The sequence below is a fragment of the Medicago truncatula genome, chromosome 5 (genome assembly GCF_003473485.1).
Source record: "Medicago truncatula cultivar Jemalong A17 chromosome 5, MtrunA17r5.0-ANR, whole genome shotgun sequence".
NCBI lineage: Eukaryota > Viridiplantae > Streptophyta > Magnoliopsida > Fabales > Fabaceae > Medicago > Medicago truncatula.
The window spans coordinates 34,646,071-34,669,500 of NC_053046.1; the positions used below are offsets into that span (position 1 = coordinate 34,646,071).

A 23,430-nucleotide genomic window follows, 5' to 3' on the forward strand; every position below is an offset into this window, starting at 1 on the left:
TATTTACATCCTTTTATCATAGTTTTTTGTTTTTTATAAGCGTTGAAACAAGGTTTTCTACTCTTCTTAAAGTCCAACCTATCATAGTTTTGAGTGCATGTTTATAGTATTATCTTCTAGACCCCATTTGCTTGTAAATTGAGTTTTGTCCATAACATGTTTGGCACAATCACATGGGTTTATAATTGAATATGATTGAATCATGATTTTAGTAAAATAAATAGTTTATATCATATCATAATTTGCAAACTATATTTCAAACACAACCATTATATGGACGGGGTTGGGCAGGGGGGACTTTTTTTCTATTATATAGAAGATGGTTGAAACTAAATCTTTTTCAAATTATCTTGTATAATGTTTAGAGGACATAAAGAAAATATAATGTAACATACATTTTATTTTATATTTGATGTATTCAACAGCATAATGATGAAGAAAAAAAATAGAAAAAATATCATTAAAAAATATGAAATCGAATAAAATGAAACACATTCACCTGCCACACTTTACCAAATCACACATCAAGACATGGTTCATATAATGATTTATGGGTTTATATTTGATTTTTTTTTTTTTCAGATGATAGCTAAAGTTAAAACATTCTCACCAAATAAAGCTGAAGTTCAAAACTAAATAATTGAGATTGAGTACACTTCATAACTACTACTGGGGGGCTACCTCATTTCGATAAAACTTAGTTAACATTTCAAATCACACTATAAAAATAACTTAAGAACTATACATGATATATCTAAATTTGGTTATCATGTTATTCATACGACCGCCACCGTTGGTTAATATTGACTAATCTTCATTGGGAAACCCGTGAATCATACAAAATAAGTTCTCGTCTTTCGACTGAATTTTTTCCATACGCAAGAGTTACAGATCAAATTCATGACCACTTATTTAAATGAGACAAACTCATTACCACTGTCAATGGTATACAACTTATACATTTATTCTTTCTCTTGTGCACCTGTTTTTGTTATATTATTATTCATATTTATGTTTTTATCAATTAATAAAGTAAAAACAATATAGAGCAGCCTTTAAAGTGATGCTGCTTTGGCTATTGTTCTATTCTTCAACAACATCTTTGTGCCTTCAAATTCCAAAATAGATCTTGGGTAAAAAAAAAACAACTCTATTAACATCTAGAAAATTTTATGGTATGTGCTTTCCTTGAAAATTGACATATATTCTTTGTTGCACATCTTTTTGAGTGAAAAAGAGAGTATACTAATATGACTACCCAAATAACCATATTTAAATGTATATGTAAATATTTATCGAGTTACTTTTGCTTTTAGACACAACTTCGGTTTGTTGAAACTTAGGTGTAAAGAATTATGCTTTTCTAACTTATATCTTTGGCCATATGATAAAAAATTGAAAGAAAAAGACAGGTAAAAGTGAAATGTAGATTGATTTCGCTTCTAATTCAATTTTGATTTGTTGAAACTGAGTTGTTTCAGTTAGTTTTAGAAGGGATTATCTAAATTTAGGGAAACTAGTAAATATATCATGATTATCTAGTCTAGATATATTCTTTTAGTAAATATTTAATTCTTTTAGTTTGATACTAGTGTGGAATAACCAATTCGAATGGAATTGGGCTCAGATTTCATTAGTGTCTCGAGCTCAAGTTTAATTGATGACAAAATGTGGTTGAGAAGAGAAACTTTAGGGATTAGTTATCGATAAAGTTAGTAAATATTTCAACCAATATTTTTCAAGGGATTAGTTAGTAGTATTATAAAAAATACTACTAGTGTCTATAATTCTAGTTGTATTTTAATAATAATAATAATAATAATAATAATAATAATAATAATAATAATAATAATAATAATAGAATAATGGGAAATTTCAAGGTTTGATCTAATGGTAAAAAGATAAGTCTTGAATCTAAGATGTCTCGGTTTCTAGCCTTGTTAGTGTATTTGAAAAGAGGTAAACGTAAGTATATTTGTAAGTGTTCTTGAGCTTGAAAGTCTTTCCTACCTTAAAATGTGACACCATCTTATCACCCTAAATTTCTTCCGTTAAAAAATATAACGAGAGGATATGCTTAAATAAAGAGGATGTGTATATTTTGTTTCTGAAAGAGTTATTTATAGAGAAACAAAACTAAGCAAATAATTTTTTTTCACTATCCCTCAAAAAAAAAAAAAATCACTAAACAAAATCTTCAAAAGTAGAAAGCAAATGGTTGCATTTGACACAGACTAGGGATGGCAATTAGATCCAGGTTCGATGGACACCCACAAAAAAATACCCGCAATAGATAGCGTAAAATCCCGCTTTCATGGATATGGGCATGGGTTCGGGTAATTACCCGCAAACTTAAAAGGATGCGGGCACGGGTACGGGCACTATACTACCCAGCCCCACAACCCGCATATATGTTTTTTTTTATATATATAATAAATAATTTATATATTAATTAATAATTAATTTACCTAACTATTTAAGCTTAGACCTAAATCTAAAAATTGCTTATTACAGTAACCTAAACCTAGCATTTCGTTGCGTTGAATCTCTGCCGCCTGCCTGCCTTTCGTTGCTTTTTGTTATCCATCTCTTATGCTTCCGGGTAACTATTTCTTGAATCTCATATTTCTAAAGGGATGTCAATTGGACTCAGGCCTGATGGGCACCGCTAAATACTACGATTCATACTTTTTTTATTTGGTTAAATACTACTATTCATACCATTTTATGAGTTGATTTGAAATTTTCTGGATCATAATTGTATTTCAGTTGTGGTGCTTTTTTATTGTCTTTTCAGAGTTAAATTGCAGATAATGGGTGCGGGTATGGACACTTAGGTGCCCATAGGGTATGGGGAAGGGCACGAAAGTTGTTGCCCACGAGGGTACGGGCCCGGGTACGAATATTTTTTACAAACGCGGATATGGGGATGGGTACTATAGTACCCTGCCCATTGGGTACCCATTGCCATCCCTAACACAGACAAAATGGGAATAGATAGTACAGTTATGTTCTGTTATCTTTTCCTTGATTCTATAAAAAAAATTAATCAAACTAAAATGCACCCTTTTTGGTTTTTATATATCTTGCTTTATTCTATATTTTATATAGGCCAATAAGCAAAAACATTTTTCTTCCTGTTCTATTCCCAATTAGGTTGACATCACTAAATGTTTACCAAACATTATTAAAGTAAAATAAATTACATTTTGATGATTATTAATAAATACAGTAAATATTTTAGTTGATAGCATGACCATCTACCAAAACTTCAATTGAAAATGAAATATTTGTTGGATATATACTAAGCTTTGAAATATGAAGCACGTTGTGTCACAAATTCGAAAGGGACCACAAGGTCGTGATAGTTGCCTTACCAGTTAGTTCTTGAACCAAATGGATAATCCATAGAGTCCTGCATGTGGACCACTACCAAATTATTTTGAGCTTGAGCTTGAGCTTGATCAATAATAAACTATAGTATAACTTTAAGGGTTTAATTACAGCCATTAATAAGAAAAGTACAACAGATATAAGTTCATTCTGATGAAAAGCATGTGTAACAACTAACAAGTCATTACTCCCATTAATTGATCCCAACACATCAATGACATGTTTGGATGACATTAAGTTTATCCTCTGACGTATATGCATTTGTGAGACTCTTTGAAGAGCTTATGGAAACAACAAACAACTTATGACCTGTTGTCCATAAACTCTCCATATAATAGTTTATATGATACCAATCTATGCGTAAACACTTATATATAAGCATTTACATTATAAGCGCTTAATTAAACTATTTATCCAAAGAGACTAATTCTAACACCACAACATCACAAAAGAATCAAGCTGCTGGTTATACAGTTCTTTTTAACTATTCCATAATTTGTCAACATAGACATTTGATCACCACCACACATCACCCTAATAAGAATTTGGTTGAAAAGGACACACTGATATGAATTCAGAGTTTTAACACGCAGAGCTTAGAGAAGTTAAGCAGAATGCAAGGCATTTTCTATTATCTTAACTCTGGGCAATGAAATATTAACATTTTATGATATGATCTGGTTCAGTTGTACATTACATTTAGTGTTATTTGTGTGAGATTCTATTTTTCAAAGACAAATCCATTCAATTCCAGTAATCAAATTGCCATTTATGATGTTCTTATTAACTGGTAAATTATCATGTTCTCCTAACAGCAAGTGTTGCAAACACAGCCATAATGCAATCCACCAGTCATAAAATCTAGATAAACAATACACATACATGATCGCGCGCGCATACACCGATTAGAAGGCTAACATGTTGATTTTTCATTGAGCGGACATATAATTATCTTCGTATTGGACAAAAAACATGGGTGGGCGTGAAAATAATGAATCACATGCTTCGAGTGACTTTTGTCCTAAATATGTTCGTAAATATAAGCATTTATCATTATAATTTAACAATGGTTGCCTTTCTCTTCCATGAATTTACAATGCCTAGAGTCCTACAAGAGTGTGGGATTGAAATAATAAAACTATTTCCTTTCAAGATTCCAAGTCAAGGAAGCAATTTGTTTAAAGTGTTAGCACATTTTCAAATGGTGAATACATTTTATTTGTGAAGCAAGCCTCAATATTGATCTTTCTTCCACATTTAAATCACAATGATACCAAATATTTTTAAACAAATGAAGTTGCTAGAGACTTGAATCTAATTATAAACATAAACCATCCAAAACTTGGGACAATATGAAGTAATCAGTTTACTCAAGAACATCGCATGAAAGATTTGACCAAGTTTGGTTGCTGTACACATACACATACTTGACCCGCAACTAAAATTAAGGTCTATGCATTACACCGGGAAGGAATTTCTCATCAACACAATCAGTTTGCAGTTTTCGAGTGTTTGATAAGCCAGTCGATGACGACATCTATGTTTACAGAATCCTTGCATGAAATCATGTAGCAACAGACCTCTCTGTCTTTAATTGACTCAAGTCCTCTGAAATCAACCAAAGTCGAAAAATCAAAGGTTTAATTAGTTACACAAAGCATTAAGAAATATTTCAATAAATACACACAACAATAAAAACAATAATAATGATGATTTTTGGATGAAATTATTATATGAACTTACAGTTGATCTACCAATGCTTGCTTGGAAAGAGCTTCCGACTTGTCAATTTTGTTTCCAAGAACAAGCAATGGAATCCCATTCAAGGAAGGTTTTGTCAGGAGTTCATTTAATTCGCTTCGAGTTATTGGAACACTGTCTCTATCAGCAGCATCTACAACATACCTGCAATTGCATCCATGATTAAAGCAAACAGAACTGTATATACACCAAGAAATGCAACTCCTAATTACTCGAAAGAACAAAAATACACACCACAATATGAAGCATGTGTAAGACTTCTTATCAGAGAACAATATAAGAGGAGAGTACAGAAATCAATTGGCCGTTATGTTTTTATTATGTAAGTTATGCTGTTTATTTTTATAAATAAACAGAGAAAGGAAAGGAGAAATGGGTGATGGGATAGTTATTCAATGGTTATGGCCTTATGGGAGGAAAAGACCAAGACTCTTATAATTCTGTAAACTAGATTTCCAATGGTAGTCTAAAGTCTAGCCACAGTAACCAAAATTCTTCACTAAAAGTCGGTTATTTCCTTTATATTTTCTATGTTTGAACCAGTTTCTATCAGCATCCACGGCCAATCTACATCTTGATAATAAAAAACAGTGGTTATAAAAACAAGTATCAGGAAGTGGTTCGATCCAAGCTATTACGACCCGGGGTACCCAAATTCTTGAAACTAGCGGAAGTGGTCAAATAGCTTTTAATAGTGACTCTTGACGTGAGCCTTTGGCTGGGTGTTTTGTTCTATTGTTCTGTAACTTCGCTCCATTTTCGGGTTCATCTTGTGCTTGATTTGGTTTTTAAAGAAAATATTTACCCGTTCAAAGAAGAAGAAAAAAAGAGTATCAGGATTTCTGTCCCTAATGTTTGAAAGAATGAGGAATACACACAATCACCTCTTCCTCATTCATTGAAAAGTGAAACTTTAAATGAATGATGATAGAGACATTTTCGACTTCTATGTTCACTCTCTATCAACATTCATTCTCCTCCAACACTAACAACATCAACAGTTTGTCTATATATTGGTGCTGTGAATGGAATTTTTCACCAAACTTGAATCACAACCCTTTAGCTCTACGTTCTAAGTTTCTAACGATTCATGTGTAATTGAGAAAATCTGTGTCTGCCCCCTTCTCATTTCCTTGTTGCCAATAAAGATAAAGTTACCTTATTGGAAGCCACACTAATTGCTCCTCAATTTGTATGATCACGTGTCTTGCCAAAACTTGAATCTACGGTACCTACCCATGTTTTGACCCAATTATATTGACTAACCGAAATCATTTTGGGATTTACTGAACCTTAGGTTAGGCCGAAAACTTAACAGGCTGCCTCCACCACCACTGTTTCCCAATAACCATCTCTTGACAGTTTTCCTTTGAATTCCTTCATCACCCAATAAATCCTCCTCCACATCTTTAGCCATTCTAATCAACTGCACTCTATTTTGAGGCTGCAGAGTGTGAACCTTTCATTGTAAAGATGGCGGAAGACCACTCATGAGATAGCTCATGTATTGTTGTTAAGGTAGTTTTGGTACCTTGGAGGAAATCAACACAAAAGCCTCTATATTGCTCAATAGTGCCGAACAGTCGAAAAGCTAACAATTCTTCAAAGGGATTTGCATGCACCCACCCCCATACTGTTTTATAAGAGTCTACTTCAACTTATCCCAAGTCAGTTTTTCTTCAGTCCCTTTGAGAAGATCAAACCAATGAGTAGTTCCTCCCTTCATATATGGCCAGCTAATTCTCACCTCGACTTCTTCAGTTGTGTTTAAAACTTGAAAATAAATTTCATTCCTAGTGATCCATGCTATGCCTTGTTCCGTCAAAAGAGTTTTTTGGACTAACTGTTCTGTCAAACATAGGAAAGTCTACATTTTTAATTAACATTTTATACTCATCCCAATACCCACCTTGTAATTTTCTTGATATTGGTTGATGAGACCTATCAACAAAGGATGAATCTCTAACTGAAGCAGATTCAACCCTGCAATCCTCAGTATTGTGACACATATGCACTCCATGTTTGCCCTCTTGAATTCTTTCAACAGATCAACCCTACTTTGTCATTCTTAGAATTTGGACTAGGCTTAACTTAACCCCAAAAGCTAGTTCAGTCACATTAGTTATATTTCTAGTCGATGTGTCATCTCAATACCACCCCCTCACATCTAGTATTGGACATATGGAGCGTCGACAAATACAAGTGATCCAATTTTAGATCTAGAATAGGTTGCGATACCATATTGGAGTATGGGCTAGGCTTAGCTTAATCCCATAAACTACCTCACGGGGTGAAGATTGGCCAAGGCTTAAAAGGGCTACTAAGTAAATTGGCTATATTTCAAGTCGATGTGGGAACCTAATAATCATCTATAATTTCTCTAATTCACAACCCTCCCCTCTTGGATTGGATCACAAAAGTCGGACCAACTATAGGGTTTATAATAAACTTTATTGAACTCCACAAAGAGTATACCAACCCACGGATATGGTAGATGAACTTCCCTATTAGCCTTAAGGCCGAGACTCTCCTATGAGAAAACAATTATCACGCTCACACAAAAGAAAAAGAGAATGCAAACCAAAAACTTACACAAGTCCTCCTTATAACAACACCATATTAATTCAATCATTGCTGTGTACTTTTCTTATCATATATCTTCCCTACTGCACATAAAACAACTAGTACTACATAACTGTCCTAACATTTATATTCTATATTACTAATTTAACCTTAGCATTTTCTTATTTCTCCTAGAGTACACAAGCCACATTTTAGGCTTGTTTTCTGCATGGTCCAGGACCTAACTTTGGGCTCTAACAGAAACATAAACAATAAAAAAAAACATTAACTATATACAATTTGTAATCCAACACAAACTTAAAAAAAATGACAAAGGAAGATATGCATGTCTATCAATGTATACATATGTAAGTAAGAGAGAACATGAAAAGAGACAATACACAATAGCAGAGACACCACGACAGTAGCGCTCCCACATTGTTCGAAACCTCCGTTGTCCACCAAGATCCCAAAGCTTTATCGTGACATTTCCCTTAGTCACTTTTCGCATATTGAACCCAACCTAAAGTTCAATAGCAAAATTCACATTTCAATTAGCACGTGCACAATCCTTAAATTCTGAATTCAAATTTAACAAAAAAAGTAAAGATACTTACAGTTGGAATCATATCCTCGCTGTACCCTCCTGTCTGTCAAACAAAACAAACAAAAATCAATGACCAAACTATGAAACCATATCCACGAGAACAAGCAACAAAACCAGTAATAATGAGTTAACTCACAGCAATTGAATTGACAAGAGAAGTTTTTCCAGCATTCTGAAGACCTACGAGAGAAAGCTCCATCTCTTGTTTAAAAAATAAGCTGCCAAAAAACACAAATTCATAATCATTCATTCAGTTCACAAATCCATACAAAATCACATAATAATTTGAGCCAAAACCCAATTTAGTCCCTAACAATTTTCTCCTGGATCAATTTAAAATCCCGGCAGAAACTAATACCAAACTAGTACCTCCCTGACATTTTCAAATTAATAGGGACTAACTTTGGTAAGAGACTTGATTGGGCTGCGAGAAAATTGTGAGTGGCCAAATTGGATCTTTACTCTAATAATAATTTAGAGGTTTAACATCTAGGATTTATGAATCTCAATCAATCAATAAATATTTAAACTTTGTAAACAATCATATTGGAATGAAATTAGAATACAGAAACATAAAAATTGAAACTTTATAACAAAGAAAATAAAAGTATGAAAGGAAAGTGGGTTTTACCTGCGGAGCCAATTGAGAAGAGAATCCCAGAGACCCATTTGTTGAGAATGAATGAATAGGAAGAAAGAAGGAAACTTTAGCGATCAATGAATGGTTTATGGAATGTTAAGGAAGGAAGAGATGTTTTGTTTACAATGTCGATACGATACGGCAGAATAAAAACACAGAACGTAGGTGTTTTTTGTCTGTCTCTTGTTTTGTGCCTTGCTATTCCCCCCTTTCCAATTCTTGTCCTCTTTATATATACCGCTCAATTCACCTCCTTTCCTGTAACTAGAAACAAAGTAAAGTAACCTAATTTTATTTTATCTTAATTTCAACTTTTTTTTGTGTGTGTAGAGAATCTATAGTTTATCTCTTATCCTATTAAATAACTTTTTTTTATTTATAATTTTATCTCTTATCTTATTAAATAACTTTTTTTTTTAGGGAAAATAACTTTCTTGTTTGTATGTTAAATAATTAATTATCTTATTGATATGTTTGATATAAATCAAGTAAATTAAAAAGTCACCCTCTAATAAAACTATATCATAAGATAAGATGACAAAATTGTGAGCATAGCTCAGTTTGTTTGAACAATGTATAATATACGTAAGGTTCAAGGTTCGAATTCTGACCATTACCAAAAAACTAAGCAGATTGGAATGAATATTTCAAAATTTGTCGACCCATTTAAAAAAAAAAGAGATAGATCAATCTGAAGTTTATTATACTTTCCAAAGCATTAACACCAAAAGATGTCAATTTTCTCAATGTAACATGGTTTCTTCCCACGGATCAAGTCAACAACCTCAAGAGAAGTGAGTATGTCAAGGACAACTCCAATGAAAGCATAGATGCTCTAGTGTGCATTTAATAAATGTCTATGGTTTCTTTCAACTATTGAGTTTTGTTGTAATGTTTCCACACAAGATGTTTGATGTAAAGTACACATAAGAGTAAAATGATGGCATATTAAACTCAGATCCATTACCACTACGAATGGTTTTACTTTTGCATGAAAATTGAGTAGAAGCATATGTTATTAAATTATGAATAAGGAATCTAGTTTCAGATTAAATAGCATAAGAAAAGTCCATGCATTTCTAGTATGATCATCTATAATAGTTAAAAAATATTGAAACCCTTTATTATAAACAGATTTTAGAGGACATCATATGTCCAAACGTACGATACAAGATCAAAGGGGTGTGTAGAAATACAATGACTAAAAGGAAATGACAGACAAGAATAAGAAACTAAAAAAATTCCACAAGATATCTTCCATCACCGGGCTGGAAAAATATGTGGAAACGGCAAAATAAAATAAAAAAATAAAGAAATTAATAATTTATAAGCAAAATAAAAAATAAAAAGTTGAAAGATTTCGACCATCTTACATTATGGCCCAGCTGAGCCTCAATTCGCTGAAGCTCAATTTCGATGGGGGGCAGAGGAGGAGGTGGTGGGGTAGGAGCAGTTGTGGGGGGGAATAGACTTTTGATGACTTTTTGGACTGCCCAAAAGAGAAACATCAAAAATCCAATCGCACCTATAACTGCAAAAATGATGGGGAAAACAACTCCCTGGTGGTGGTCATGGTGTGTGCCCCGCGGAAAGAAATGGGAGTGGTGCTTCGGTACAACGGGCGGCAGGGAGGGAGAGGATCTTGGAGGGTGCTCCCTGCATCAAACAAGAGACGAGGTTCAGTAAACAGTACTGAGTCGAATGATTTACCAACAAAATTGAGAAGAAGAGAAAGCTAGTAAAAACAATCATACCCATTGAAGTCATCCATGCCCATTGGAAAGTGATAGTAGTGGTGCCTCAGCACGACAACGGGTGGAAGGGAAGGAGAGGATCTCGGAGATCCAGAATCATAAGGTGGGAGGTCCCTGTACCAAACAAAAATTAAGCTCAATCATACTCAAACAAGGGTAAAAATGGATTCTAGAAACGATTGTTATGAATATTTAAGAGTAAGTTTTAGGGTTTTAGAGAGAAGATAATTGTTGAAATAATTGAGTGATTCTCAGTCCAAGCTTAAATACAACTAAAATAGTTAAATGATATAGATAACTTACTCCATAGGGATCTGACAGAGGGAATAATAATAAGAAGACGACGAAAACAACAGGTGGTGGTGGTAGTCGTGAGGAGCAATTGCGTTTCTTTAAGAATCAATTTCAATCTCTGCCAAGATCTTCAACTCTCTTCTATCGAGTTGGAATCCCTCAAACCAGAAACAATAGGTGGTGTTCATAAAGAGCTTACTAAAATGATTTTTACCACACATGATATGTGCGTGCGTGCGCGCAAGTGCGTGCATGCGTGTGTTGTTTATAAAAAAAAAAAAAAAGTAGACATGAGTTGGTAGGTTGGTGGATGGTTTGATATTTAATACTACTAGTCTACTACTATGATGTATGATAAATTTATCATCAAAAGGTAGCATAACTAATTGATGTTGCGTTAAAAGAGACATGAAAGGTGTGGAGCGGTGGCGGATGTAGAGTACGACAAAGACGACATTGTAATGAGCTTGGTTATATCATATCAATCTATGTCAAAGACCCTTTTGGTTATCAGAAATGATACTCGGACACAAAACCATAGACAAATATACGACACCATATTTACAAGGATGGGTAATTTCAAAATTTCAACATTAAACCAAGGACAGTTTTGGAAAATCCATTTTATCTTCTTCTTTCCCTGCTCATTGTGGTGCGTTCCCTCTCCCTACGAACCTCTTCTCTCTTCTCTCACATCACCTCCAATCGGCAAGTTCTCCTCTGATTTTTCACCATTGACCGAAGCAAATTGATATAGGTAAATCTCCATCTCCTTCATCATGTATGACAATCTCATATCCGGTTCCTTTTACATTCAATTTTAATTTGATCTGAAATTGTGGTGTTCAATGTGTTCTTTAGTTTTTCTTTTGATGGCTATGGGTATTAAAAAGAAAAAGGTAAACTATTTAATTTCCCTTTGAAACTATATTTGGTTTGTCATTAAACATGTTTGAAAGTTTATTTGGGTTTTTTTTCTTCATAGCTAAAGTTTTATGTGTGAAGCTATGAACATTGTGTTGATTTGTTTCATGACTGTGTTTGCCTTTTGCAGTGAAAAAAATGTCTAGAAACTCTTCTAATTTCAATTAGACACAATTGAAAAGAAAGGGTGGTTAGTTGTTTTGGTTGTGATATTGTTGTTAGTGTTGTGTGGTATTGTTTAGATAGAATTTTTTTCAGCTTTTGAGAGTTTTATGAGCTGCATTTGCTGTGCTTTTGCAGTGGACATTTTATGCTCAGTTTTCTGCCCAGCATTGTGCGAGTTGGCTGCTGCAATGTTGGGCTGTTGCGGCTTTGCTTTACTACTGTGTGCGCGTCCGTTTCACATGGATTGTTGACCACTGCTGTCTTCTTTACATGGATTGGATTATCCGAAACAACACCAATTCAACAAGCTTGTAAATGTTCCGACATAATGAAGGAAATGAGCAATAAGAAATTTGAGAAGTTAAATGTCAATTTGTATGTTGAGAAGAAAGGAATTGGAGTATCATTCTTTTGTTGCTGCTATGGTGATTTTTTGTTACTTATGTACTTAGGTTTTAGGGAAAAATTGAACGGTTTATTTGTTACACTTGTTGACTATTTTGTGATTGTTTAAAACAATTATGTAAGATTGAAATCATAGTATTTGTATCATAATAGAAATGTATTGTATTATGATAATGGTAATGATTGCTTTTGAAATTTATTAAGTGCCAAGTATTTATGACAGGTTCAATTTTAGTCTTGTAGTATCTTTATGATAAACTGTAATTTAACAAGGCCGCTGGTACTGTTAACAAGGCGGCTGCGGAAACTTGCAGATTAACCAAATCTTTGAAGTGAATACATGATATTTAACAAAAAGATTAAACACATCTTTTTTCTATTCTCAAATATTAAGTTGTGACTATTTTTTCACTTTTTTTTTAAAACGGCAAATTTATTAGGCTAAGATGTCGCAAGAAGCAAACAAACTCCCACAAGAAAGGACTACAAAAGGTTCCGCATATAGATGAAAACCAAACAAACAAAACAAAACACTCAAACACCTCCCCCCTGATACAAACCGAAACAGCAAAGTACAAGGCCACCTGCTAATAGCAGAAAACTGGCGTGCATACGAGCACCCAAACAAATTGCCCATCCGAAACACAAACAACTAAAACAGATAAAACAAGCTGCACCTAAACCTGCAACAGTACCAACAGGAAGCTAGGCAAGAAAAATACAAGACAATTCCTTCCTATCTAACAAGACAAGTCCTTCCTATCTAACAAGAAAAACATAAGACTATTTTTCACCTTATAATGATATAAGACACATAAGAAGCGCACACCCATAATATTTCATTGATAAGTTGTATGGAATTTAAGAGTTTTGACATGAACTTGCAAAATAACATTGCTGCATTATATTCACTAATTTGTCCATTACTACAACACCATTTCCATGGTTGATTAAGTACATCACAAAATAAAACTTAAATTACATAAGTTAACTAACATTGTACCTAATGTTGACTTTACAAACATGTTTTAAACATGTTTTCCCAAAAAAAAAAAAAAAAAAACTGAAATTCATGACTATGTATAGACCTTTGTCCCCATGATCTGACCACCAAAAAACACAATATCATTGTTATATAAGTCTTGTTATATACACACAAAAGGCCACTTCATCTTCTTAGCAATGAGTGCATTAGCTTTTGTCCAAAAAATATTAGAGTTGTCCATACTAGTTAACTACCATTGTACTTGCATCTAGCAAATTTCCACCACTTACAACATCAACATATGGTTCAATGTAGATGTTGCTGTCAAACTGATTTGTCACTCTTTGAGAATTGTTGTCCTGCAAATTTGGACAAACAGGAAATTAAGATGGAATATCCATATATACAAGGTGATTACAAAACTTGTAAATAAAATAAAACATACATTAGTTCCTCTGTCATCACTCTGTTTGGTTAGTTTACTTGGCTTCTTAATAGCTTTTTCGATTGCAGACATTTTTCTTTTTGATGGAGGGCGGCCTTTACGTTTAACCCGCAATGGACTGTGAATTTCAGTACCATTGTTTGGATTTGAGTCATTTAACATTTTCAGTTGTAGCATTCCTGGTGGGTAAATCAGAAGTAAAATGATGTAAAATTTCATGGAGGTCCTTAGATGTGTCTTCAAACTCTGCCGCTACTTCAGCAACCTCGTAGAAATGCTTGCATAACTTGTCAAACCTGTCCATTTGTGGCTTCAATTGTGTCACACAATAACTGCTCTTGATATATGTATGCTTCCTTTTAATATTTTTATTCCATCTAGCTACAACATACTTCTCTGGTACATTTTTAACCCTCTCTTGAGCACACACACATAACACATGTCGACACAAAATACCTCTAAATTCAAACAATGAGCATTCACAATTGAGATCATGGTTTTCTCGATTAAACACAACTTTAAATACATGTTCTTTTGTTCTATCCCCAACTAACACATCCTCCAACACATGATATGTGGCAAAACAACCCTCCACGGTGTTCAATGAATAAGCACAATTCATTTTAGATCTAAATTCAGCTTGAACCTCCTTAAATTTAGCATGAGTATACTCACCTTGGAATTGCTTTTCAATTGACGAGTTTGACCCGCAAGAAATTGTGGTATTCATCGAATTAAAATCTGCTTCAAATTCTTTTTCTGCTCGACTTCGGAGAGCATTATCATATTGTTTCATAAATTGATTTAGACTTGTCGTTGAATTGATATAACCATCAAAGAAAGCGTGTATACTCTCACTTCGTTGAGTTGTTGACATACCGGCCCAAAAATATTTTCTTAACAAGGTTGGTACCCATCTATGACGTTCTTTATACAATCCACTCAACCAATGATTTTGTTGAAGCTCAAATTTTTCGATGAAGGAACACCATTTCTCTTCAAAATCATCTATTGTGAACGTATCATAAACAACTTCTTTCATTGCAAACTTAATCCTTTTATAATCACCATACCCACTGAGTTTTTCGGCAATTTTTTTCATTATATGCCATAAACACCACCTATGGCGAGTTGTAGGGAACACTTCCTCGATTGCATTTTGCATTGCCTTACATTGGTCAATCACAATAGCAACAGGGGGCTTTCCTAGCATACAACGAAGCCATGAATTAAAAAGCCATACAAACGACTCTGTGTCTTCTCCTGATAGCAACCCACATCCAAGTAATGTTGATTGACCATGGTGATTCACACCAACAAAAACAGCAAAAGGCATATCATATTTGTTAGTCAAATATGTTGTGTCGAAAGTTACAACATCTCCAAAATACTCATAAGCAGCCCTACTTCTTGCATCAGCCCAAAAGACATTCCTTACATGAAAATCGTCATCCAAATCTATTTCATAGAAGAAATTTGGATTTTGTTCCCTCATTTGACAAAAATAGTTTATCAAGGCCTTGCCATCACCTTCTTTTCCAATTGCACGTCGTTCCTTGTTAACATAATTCCTCACATCTCTTTCATTAAATGGTACATTTTCATGCCCGCCTGCATCTTTAACAAGAGATTGAAAAGTCTTGTTGATCCTCACACCTGCATCATCATTGATTTGAATTGTCCTCTTTACATGCAAGTCCATATTCTTGTTAGCCTTGAACAGCCTTGCCTTTGTAGGGCTAGTATGATGAGAATGATTAGGCTCAAATTTGTTAATGTACCACAATCCATCTGCTTTCAACTTGATACAAATCTTAGCAGGACAACTTTTTCCCATTGTCGGACGTGTCTTCAATGTACATACACTTTTCGTCACTTCAGCCCGATCTCTTGTGCATGCAAGAATTAAGTAGCATACCTCCCCATCCTTTCCTTTTCTCGATGTTCTAATCTTCCAATCAAAACCCTTTCTCAAAGCATATTCTCTATAAAATGATTTAGAAACACATATCTGTTTTAGGCTCCCACCATGCATCTTCATTTTCAACATTAAAGTTGTCAACTTCTATGCCTTCATCATGAATACTACCACTATCCACAAAAGCATTTGGATTATCCATGAATGTTCAATTGTGGGGGCAATTGACACCCCAAATCTGCACAAAATAACTCAAAATGTAAGCATGGACTTCGTCGAGATAAGCACACATAATGTACCTCACATACTTTGTCATTAGAAAGAAACATTTCAACACAACAGAAAAACATAACAGAAATATAAGAGAAAAATTGTAATCAAAGGAGGGTATCAGATTTAAGTATTAGCAATGTCTAAGTCTGTAATCATGAAATTAAGTTGAGAAAATTAATATTGAGCATATTCATTATATAAAACCTGAATCAATTTCATTATTTAGTCAATTCAAAAATTTAGGGTTTGTGATTTAAAATTGGGGGAAAACGAAAATGATGAAGGAACCATCTCACCCCATGATAAAAATGGAAGAATGAAGTAATGAAATGAGATAATAAGTGGGAATAAAACAAAAATGATTTGGGTTTAAGATTTTTTTTCCTATCTATTTATGAATCAAACCAACGTTTTCCTCAACCAAGGTAAAACAATAACTACAAGCTACTAAAATTCTAAAAACAAGAGTAGAGAAAGGAAAGAACCTGAGCATGAAAACGAGGAGGAACAGTGGAGGAATACGGTGTTACGGCGGCAGCTGGAGTGACCGAAATAGCATGAGAGGCTGGCACTGCACAAAGATGAAGGAGTGACGAGAAATTATTAGTGAATGAAAGATTATTTGTTCTTGGTAATGGGAAATGACTGAATCAGAAAGAGGGAACTCAAAAGAAACAAGAGGGAAAAAGAAACGAGGGAAAGAAGGAAAGAAGAAAAGAAGGAAAGAAGGAGAAAATAAATGTAAAAAAATATATGTATTAGGTAACAGTGAATGGTGTTGTATATTTGTCTCCACTTTTGTGTATGATTATCATTTCTGTTTGGCTATATCTCCTTATTCCCCTGTCAAAGACATCTTAAATTTGTTAAAGTTTTACGGAATGGAAAAACTAACTTTGTTAGACCTTAATCCACAAAGCTTCCAGTTTTATTCAGTTTCGATTTCATAATCCACATTATATAAAGCAAAGTTTTTGTCCAACAACAAGTAAAAACAATCATGCATGCATGGACAATCTCAATCATTTTATCCAACAAGTATAAAACTTCAATTTCATTATTTTATTATATTGCTTAATCTCAATCATACAAAGAAAACAAATTTTATTCTACTTAGTGGAACCTAGAAACTAGGAACTTATTAACTCAACCCAAATAAATAGCAACATTAAAATAAATTCCAACAATTCCTCCCCTAAACTGATTCATGCATGCATTCAATTTAAATTTGGCACCTCACAAACTCCAAGTTGATCTCTTGATTTATGAAATACATCAAGTGTCAACGGTTTAGTCACAATATCAGCTACTTGATTGCTTGTGTTACAATGATAACATCAACTTTCCAAAGATAATTGCTCAATCTACTTCCCCAAAACTGTGGCAATTTATGAGAAGAGGGTTGTTAATTGTATAACCGTACATATAACAACCAAACTTATTATACCGTATAATATTCCACATCAATTGAGTTTGCTCAAAAAATACAAAAAATGGAAAATTGTATAACAAAGTAGAATTCATTTTCGGTTGTCAAAAAAAAGTTCATAAGTCAATTCTCTTATGAGAAGCACGCTTTTATAGTCTATTTTTGAGCATATAAGAGGTGCATTGAGAGACCATTTCTCAAAATTATTTATATATATTTTGTGATTATGAGTTTAAACTTTGTTGGACTTTTCCATAAAAAAAAAAACTTTGTTGGAAAATGTACATTGATTAAAGTACGCAATTTACATAATGAAAATCGCCTATACTTAACTAAAAGTTAAAGTGATTAGTTTTTTTATCATCTTAAAAAAACTAAGATTTAAGATATAATTAGTTACAATAATTTGTTACGCTAGTTACTTAAGTTACACTAGTTAGTTGCTCATTGGCTCTATAAGCGTTTTTTTAATGACAGTGGTGGTGTTAATTATAATTTAAAGGTTTGATTATGTGGTTTTTGTTGAAGTTGAAATGATGAATTTTTGAAAGAACAAAAAAAATTGAAGATGGTGAAAATTGATGAAGATGAGGGAAGAAGATGAAGAAAAGTAAAATAAATAAGGTATTGGTGATACACAGTTAGATCTGATAGACCTCATTTATCCAATGGTCTCCTTTTTTTTTGAGGTTAAAATGAATGAAATAGGACCAAATTGAATGATGGAAAGAAGATAAAGGACCAATTTGAAAGTTTAATAGTTAGAGGACCAAATTAAAAACAAAAAATAAGTTAAGGGACCAAATGATATATTAAACCTTTTGGCATTAAACAAGTGATAAATGGTTCGATGCTTGAGTCTCTTCAAATTTTTTTGATTGAGAAGTGAGAACACATCTTTTTTTTTTTTTTTGAAGGGAAGTGGGAACACATCTTGTTTGTATGTTAAATAATTAATTATCTTATTGATATGTTTGATATAAATCATGTAAATTAAAAAGTCACCCTTCTAATAAAACTATATCATAAGATAAGATGACAATATCTTTTTTGTAGTTTAATTAGAGTTAGAGATCTCGAGATCAATTTTTTTCTCTTTTTTTAGTTAATATGGTTCTCAAGAGAATGTGACACGAGTAGGTTAGAGTTTAGATGTGAGATAAGTAGCTTGATCAAATCATTTAAAACACATCATATTGCCAATTTTTAGTTCAAAAATGTTTAAAATATGATGGAGGGACCAAAACTAACATATTTTAAAATAGGGAAACAAAATCCAAAAAATAGTAAAAATAAAGGGATCATAATTATAATCAAGCCAAAAACATAAGATAACGCATTATGAGTATCAGAACAAAGGTCACATGATAAATCTGCATTGCACTAAGTTGCTGCTGGTTCGAAATAAACATTAGAAGATGAAGTTTCTGTGAAACCGAACAAAGCCAAAGCATCATAGAAATGACACACACAAGCACAAATGGATTTCATAAATTATGACAAAGATACTACGCATCGTTCTAACAATATTTCATTATTTGGTTTTGGAAAAAAACTGAAAGTCTTCAATAATTCAAAATTTCGTGGTGCAAGTAAACATATGCTATAATTGCATTTGTTTACATTTTAGACAAATTATCATATTTAAAATCCTGAATTGTCTTAAAGCATTTTTGGCTAATCAACAAGGCCGAAAAATGGTACACACAGTACAGATAGATGAGAGAATTGCTCTTTACGTACCTATCAATTGCTCACAAACATCTCAAATTAGCAAAATATCTCCGGCAGCAATTAATCACCATTTGAGAACTTTTTAAATCGGTTATACTGATTTAAATAGTGATTTATCCGATTTAAAAAATGTTGAATGACAGTTAAATATCATTTTGAAGCGAACGATCGTTCATAGCCGTTCAACGAGCATTAATAATTGTTTGTGAGCAATTACTTGGTGTCTATAGAGCAATCTTTCAGACATGATGCCTTACAAAGTTTAGAAGGCCATGAGCCCACAACTGTATCCTTATGTTTCAATGCAAGCAATGTGTTTCAAATACATTTTATACTATTACTTTTCCCACCCTATTACATTCTCACACGCCCTAATTTAAAAAAAAAAATATATATCATTTGTTCTGGTTTTATAATCCGAACATGTTGGGATTATAAAATCCTAAATATTCAGAAACTGTTGAAACCTGAAGCACCTTGATCTTGAAGCACATTGGAACAGTTTGGATTATAAAATTTGAACATTTTTAGTCAATTTTGGACTATAAAATCCGAAACGTCTCAAACATTACAAAAAAGCATGACTTTGGAGCGAGAAAAAGGTAAAAAAAAGGTACATTTCGTATTATTCTTTAAAAAAAAAAATTCGTATTATATAATCTGAAATGTATCAGCTCACGGACAGAGATTAACAACACATCACAATTTTCAAACATTAGATTAAAAATAAAAATTATCCCAAAGTTACAAACCAGTTCATACATAACATTAAAATCAAAGTAACATTTATCCAACGATTACAACACCATAACATAAAATCTAACCTCTGCCACCCCCAACAACACGTCTACGACGATAAACCCACCCTCTATGAACCTCTCCCAAGATTGCTTTAAAATGGGGGAAGGTTCTCTGGACTTGCTCTTATATATCAAAATGGTTCAGATTTTATATTCCGAACTGATTTTTGGATTCTAAAATTCGAGGGGCATTTTGGAAGAAAAAAAAATGGGGCGTGGGAGAACCTCATAAGGTGGGAAAAGTAACGGTCTACATTTTTTTAGCCAAAAAAATCCCCTTATTTGCTTCCTTATGCTAACTTTTTGTTTTCACTTTTTTCATAATTAGAATCTTTGATGCAATTACACACTCCAAGATATTTTTATAGGTTAGGTCATTTGAGTCCGAAATACGATGAATTATTGAATCAACAATAAGACATCTAGATTATTATCCAGTTTGACTATGTTTTAAATGGACGATTTCAAGAATCAAACTCGAGTTCTTTTTATTGAGAGAATATCATGTATTCAACTTCTTCAACTGGTTTTTTAATTTGTTTTCATTAACAGCTAAATTCGCTCCCATATTTTTCTTCTTTAACATGGCATGAATTCTTTTCTTGAGAGGAAATCATGTATTCAACTTCTCCAACAAGTTTTTTAGTTTGTTTTCACCAGCACTTAAATTTGCTCCCATATTTTTCTTCGTTTTTTTTTTTGCATCAAATTGTTGCTTAAAAAATTAACTTCGTAAGTTAAAATATTATTTTAACAGTTCATTTTTATGATATTCAAACTACAAAATTATTTCTATTAATTGTTTGTATTTATAACTTCATAAATTAAATTTTGAGAACTTTGATAATTGTTTTATAACAGTGGCCGTTTCAATAAAATTGGAGGCTCGGCTCTAATATTAAAAATGGCCCCTAATAAAAATAATTAATGATAATTTAAACAATTACAAAGCATTATTTTGATTTTAATTTTTTTTGTTCATTTTTTTTTGTTGATAAATGTGTGGGTTTGGCCTAACTTATCAATTTACTCTTTATTTTTGTCAAAAACAAGTGTTTGATTTGGACCTACATAATAAAAGAAAATATTATCCTATATATCCCAACAATTATACTTATACCCCTACAAATAACTGAGACCCTCATAAATTGGAGGCCCAGCTCCGTAGAGCTCTTTGTGTTTGCCAAAGAACGGCCCTGTTTTATAATTAATTCATATTCTTATTTGATTGATTTTTTACTAATTAATAAAGTGATATTAATGATAGTTTTATTTCGTATTTGTCGAGATTTGAATCCCCCTCTTAAATTTATAAAATCAAATAGGGAAAACAAATCATACAGGTCAAAGATTCATTTTTCTAACAAATGATGAATTTACACTCACACATTTGAATTAACTAAGCATAACATTCTTTTTAATTCATCACTTATATTGACTTATCTTTGCTTACATGTTGTCATGGAGGGAGTACATATCATCCCACTTCACTTTGAATAACACCCTAAATATGTGCACACGTTGAGTTTATTCACACTTAAATGGTGAGTTTGTCTTACATCACTCTACATTTTTGGATAACTTCTTTTATTGTGTAACAAGTTTAGTTGCTCGCCTTAAATCTGAGTTGATTATTCTTATGTTGATTCTCGAATGCAATTTTTTCACACAATTTACTCAAATAGTTGGAAGTTTATAAACATCAAAGCACGATCTGAATTCTATGCCTAAAAATAAATGAATTGGATAAGAAAAAAAACACCACCAATATACTTGATATTTCTTGACTTGGATATTTCAATTAGTAATTTCTTTCTTCTCGTTGAAAACTTGTTGCTAGGTTGTCAATTTACATACTTCTTCCGGTCACATTTATTAGCAAAACATTGTTAGTAGTAAGTATTCAGTCAACCTAAAAAGTAGTATTTTGCTTATAAATATAACCGGATGTTCTCTAAAAAAAAAAAAACGGATGTAGTATGTAAGTGAGAATTTTGTACATGAATGCCTCATTTATGACCTTGCAGAAGAAACATCAAACGAGATAGTAGTCAACACCTTGCTCCGTTGACATTCCTATTTGTGGCATTGAAAGAAGCATTTGTGGACATTTAAGGTTTCCAAGCCAAATCTATGATGCAGGCATGAACTGTGTTACGAATAGGTTGATTAAAATGAAAGTGAAGAAAAACATGGAAATTTAAAAGAGTGCACATTGCATACAATTATTCTATAATGAATATTCTATTAGACAAGAAAAAACTTCCAACCACGGGTTATAGTTTTGTGATGCTAAAAATTCATGCTTCTTAGTTCTTATGGTCAAGAATTTATTTATTTTGTTGAACGATATTGAAAATCATTATCACAAGGACTTTTTGTCTTATCTAATCTAATTTAATTAATACTTATGTTTTAACCTAATAACGAAGACATCATTGGTCACTCAAGTTTTGGATACAAAACTATGTCTCTTACAGAAAAGTAAAATGAAAAAAACAAAAGCTCAGTGGTTGCATACACCAGCCACACGTTAGAATGACATCAAATTCTATAATATATAGCACTTTTGTTTGGTAATTTTGTTGGGAAGCAGCAATAGGTGGACAAGCCCATTTTTGGTATTTGCATGTCAACTATTTATAGTATTTTACTGCTGTATTGATGGAATAAAAACCATGTGTTACAAAATTGAGCATACTCAGCAGCAAATTTGTCAAGAAACATGAAGCCATGACACATAAATTCACATTGAAAAAGACTTAGATGAGGATAACAAGTTAACAACAACTTTAACTAAGCTTACATTTAAATAACCTTGCCATAATATTCAAGCTAGATGAAATTTATAATATAGTCTCAACTCTACTCTGGGACAGGTTATATTCAAGAAGAGCTAATTAATGTTACTTTATTTTTTTTATCTAACGGAATCATACTATTAAAAAAAGTTGAAATAGATAAGAATGTCGGTCCAATAATTTTCAATAATAAGGAAAACCTAAAACAAGTTTAATGCATGAATTTTAATAGTTTTACTCTTGGATTGACCTTGATAGTTAAGGAAATTTAGAGATGGAAAAAGAAAAAGTCCATCTCTAATTTTCTCTTTTGGGTTAGAGAAACCACATTTGATAGCTATTGACTTTAATTTTTCTTCTTGTTCTTGTCTTTATTTTAACGTTTTTTAGTAGTATATTGTTGGGTCATCACGAAAAAAAGTCTAGGGATAATCATATTGGTTTTCAACAACCACATAAGTGAAAGTGAATATCACATTTCAATCTAAAATTTTAAGACATTAAATATATGAATAATCTCAGTATATAACACTCATTATC

General features: G+C 32.6%; 2 protein-coding genes and 1 long non-coding RNA gene across 3 annotated transcripts; 1 reads left to right on the top strand and 2 right to left on the bottom strand.

The window, feature by feature from the left end:
• Positions 1 to 4,587: 4,587 nt before the first annotated feature.
• LOC11433656 (ADP-ribosylation factor-like protein 8c) lies at positions 4,588 to 9,185 on the bottom strand. The gene is made up of 6 exons (XM_003616226.4): positions 8,955 to 9,185; positions 8,460 to 8,541; positions 8,334 to 8,366; positions 8,118 to 8,239; positions 5,137 to 5,298; positions 4,588 to 5,001 (listed from the first exon to the last, which is right to left on the bottom strand). The coding sequence occupies exons 1-6, from the start codon at positions 8,990 to 8,992 to the stop codon at positions 4,884 to 4,886; spliced, it is 555 nt and encodes a 184-aa protein (XP_003616274.1). The 5' UTR covers positions 8,993 to 9,185; the 3' UTR covers positions 4,588 to 4,883.
• A 2,443-nt stretch (positions 9,186 to 11,628) lies between these two features.
• On the top strand, positions 11,629 to 12,688 carry LOC11433658 (uncharacterized). Its single transcript, XR_003011944.2, has 2 exons — positions 11,629 to 11,768; positions 12,236 to 12,688. It is a non-coding gene; the product is annotated as an uncharacterized lncRNA (long non-coding RNA).
• Positions 12,689 to 14,086: 1,398 nt separating this feature from the next.
• Positions 14,087 to 15,772, bottom strand: LOC112422163 (protein FAR1-RELATED SEQUENCE 5-like). Its single transcript, XM_024784966.1, has one exon. It carries the CDS (start codon positions 15,770 to 15,772, stop codon positions 14,087 to 14,089), a length of 1,686 nt encoding a protein of 561 aa, XP_024640734.1.
• Between the last annotated feature and the right edge of the window lie 7,658 nt (positions 15,773 to 23,430).

Excerpts from the sequence above, each read along its gene's own strand:
- LOC11433656 (XM_003616226.4), bottom strand. The coding sequence starts at position 8,992 with ATGGGTCTCTGGGATTCTCTTCTCAATTGGCTCCGCAG. Across the intron at positions 8,367-8,459 it reads CTCTTGTCAATTCAATTGCT|ACAGGAGGGTACAGCGAGGA; the intron begins GTGAGTTAACTC and ends TTTGTTTGACAG. Across the intron at positions 5,002-5,136 it reads CAAGCATTGGTAGATCAACT|AGGACTTGAGTCAATTAAAG; the intron begins GTAAGTTCATAT and ends GGTTGATTTCAG.
- LOC112422163 (XM_024784966.1), bottom strand. The coding sequence starts at position 15,772 with ATGGGAAAAAGTTGTCCTGCTAAGATTTGTATCAAGTTGAAAGCAGAT.